Source organism: Aptenodytes forsteri, unplaced genomic scaffold (genome assembly GCF_000699145.1).
Source record: "Aptenodytes forsteri isolate BGI_AS27 unplaced genomic scaffold, ASM69914v1 Scaffold221, whole genome shotgun sequence".
Lineage (NCBI taxonomy): Eukaryota > Metazoa > Chordata > Aves > Sphenisciformes > Spheniscidae > Aptenodytes > Aptenodytes forsteri.
In genome coordinates this window covers 216,015-218,116 of record NW_008794411.1, presented here as the reverse complement: position 1 = coordinate 218,116, position 2,102 = coordinate 216,015, and the positions used below count along the sequence as shown (strand labels likewise).

Below are 2,102 nucleotides of genomic sequence, written 5' to 3'. Positions count from 1 at the left end.
GGGGCGGTGAGTAGGGGGCCGCTCACCCCCGGGGTTGGGAGAGCAGGAGAGGGAAATGGCCGCCGGCGAAGCCAGGGGGCTGCAGGGGCAGACCTCCGTGTTCAGTGGGGGATTTGAGGGTGCAGACGTCTCCTTTTCGGCGTCAGTCACGTTTGTTTCTCTACAGGCAGCAGCTTCTTTCCTGGGAAATCTTTTTCAGCACCCAGATTTCGGTTGTACGGACCCATGTGAGACGGGATACTCTTCTGGGCAGCTGAAGCAAGGAAGAGCAGGTAAATGTCACTCCAGCATTAAAGACCAAATTCTCTCAGACACACCAAAATCCTTTTGGTGGCCGTTTCCACGTTCGATGAGGAGGAATGTGGGCCTACCGTGAGGGAAAGGTGGATTGAAAAATAAAATAAAAGCAGCAGCCAGGGGCGGGGGGGGATGTAGGTCTTTGCGCGCTGACCTGTGGGACAGTCCAGGTGGGAAAATGGTGCTGGGAAACAAAAAGCGTCAGAGAGGTGCAGGGAGGTGTCTGAGGGAGCAGCAGGCGGCTGGGGGGCACAGGGTGGGACCAGAGATCAGGCCGGAGAGCTTTTTATTCGAACTTGCTTTCTACTGCAGCTGCCTGGACTCGTGCTGGACCGAAAAAGCTCATTTATGCTCAGCGGGAAGTGTAGAAGGAGCCTCTGTGATAGAGCAAGGGGTTTAGATAGGAAATGGGCTTCAGAGCACGTGAGTAATCGGGAATGGGTGCACGTTAACCGTGAGCCCTTATTTCCCTCCCAGGGCCAAAATCCATGATCCACAGCGGCCACCTTGTGTCTAACAAGTCGGAGGCTCACAAGGGGATTGAGGAGTCATGGAGGAAGACCGTAAAGGATGCAGGTCGTTACCTGATCACAGGTGCATATTAAACAGAGCCACGGGGTGAGTCTTGTATTACATCTGCCACCGCTGTAAGAGACATACGGGTCTAATGCCCACCCGAAAAGAACCCCTTCCCCCAAACCTGCTCTGCCTCTGTGTTTTAAATTCACGCTTTTTCACTTCTCACTGAGACTTTTTAACTGAGGAGGGTTTTTTTTTCCTCCCGTCACCCTCACACCTTCCCATCTCGGTCCCTTCCTGGGACGCTAGGCGTATAGTTACATTGGACGAACACATTATCGGTTTTGTTACGACTCGTTTTACGTACGCACGTACGCCTGATTTAAAAATAACAGTTCTAGTTCAAGAGGCTCCCTGCTGTATCGGGGAATGCCAGGGGAGACGTAAACGTCCGACAGCTGCCGGGCCTTCGCGGTGCCCGTGGTCCCCATGGAGGCAAACGCTGCCGTTTCTGCGGAACGTTTGAATCGTCTTGCACCACGACAAAACACGTAGTGTCATCGTAAGTCAGGGTTACCGGTATTCCCGAACAAACCAACAGACAAGATGAGCCTGAGCCCAGAGTTTCGAGCAGGAAGGACTTGATTGAATTTAGAGAATATTCTTGGACACAGACTGATCAGGGAGGGGGGTGGAACTGCAGGAGTCGGGACGTTTCTAGTCAAAAGCACGTCAGTGTGGAATAAACAAGCCCCCTTTAACGAGCGTGCATATAGCAAGAGACAGGATTATAGTTTATTACATATATCTGAACAGCTTAGGACCCGGTTAAACAAAGCCCTTCTAGGTGGGTGCTGCGCCACGAGTAGGTTTGTAGGCCAGGCGGATCTTTTCCCAACCCATTTGCAAGGGAACAAGGGTGACGGCAGCCAGAAAAATCTCTTCCTTGAATTACTTGGGACTCACAGCAGAAAACGTTAAGAGCGGAACGGCCAACGTTAACCCACGCGGGTGTGTGTTTCAGGCGGAAACGTGCCGGTTTCTGAGGGAAGCGGCTCCGCCTGCCCGCGGCCCGCAGGAGGCGCCGCCATGTTGGCTCTCTCTGGCGCAGGCCCAGCCCCCTGAACGCCTTTTGGTGGGGGTGGGGGTGTTCAGTTTTGTTCGCAGGGCTGCGGGGACAACCCCGGTTTTGTACCGAGGCCGCCTCCGGTTAAGAACCGGGCTGGAAGCTTTTAATCAGGCCCCGGCAATGTCCCCCTCACCGGCTACCGGTCACAAGCCGGGAT

At 54.1% G+C, this 2,102-nt stretch overlaps 1 protein-coding gene and 1 long non-coding RNA gene across 2 annotated transcripts in view; both read left to right on the top strand.

The window, feature by feature from the left end:
* Nucleotides 1–2,102, top strand: part of MRPL1 (mitochondrial ribosomal protein L1) — a 22,244-nt gene that overhangs the window by 1,679 nt on the left and 18,463 nt on the right. Inside the window, exon 3 of the mRNA XM_009288833.1 lies at nucleotides 1,253–1,259. Within this exon, the coding sequence (XP_009287108.1) occupies nucleotides 1,253–1,259 (7 nt within the window). The remainder of the gene's footprint in view (nucleotides 1–1,252; nucleotides 1,260–2,102) is intronic.
* On the top strand, nucleotides 172–992 carry LOC103906643. The gene is made up of 2 exons (XR_658013.1): nucleotides 172–272; nucleotides 775–992. It is a non-coding gene; the product is annotated as an uncharacterized LOC103906643 (long non-coding RNA).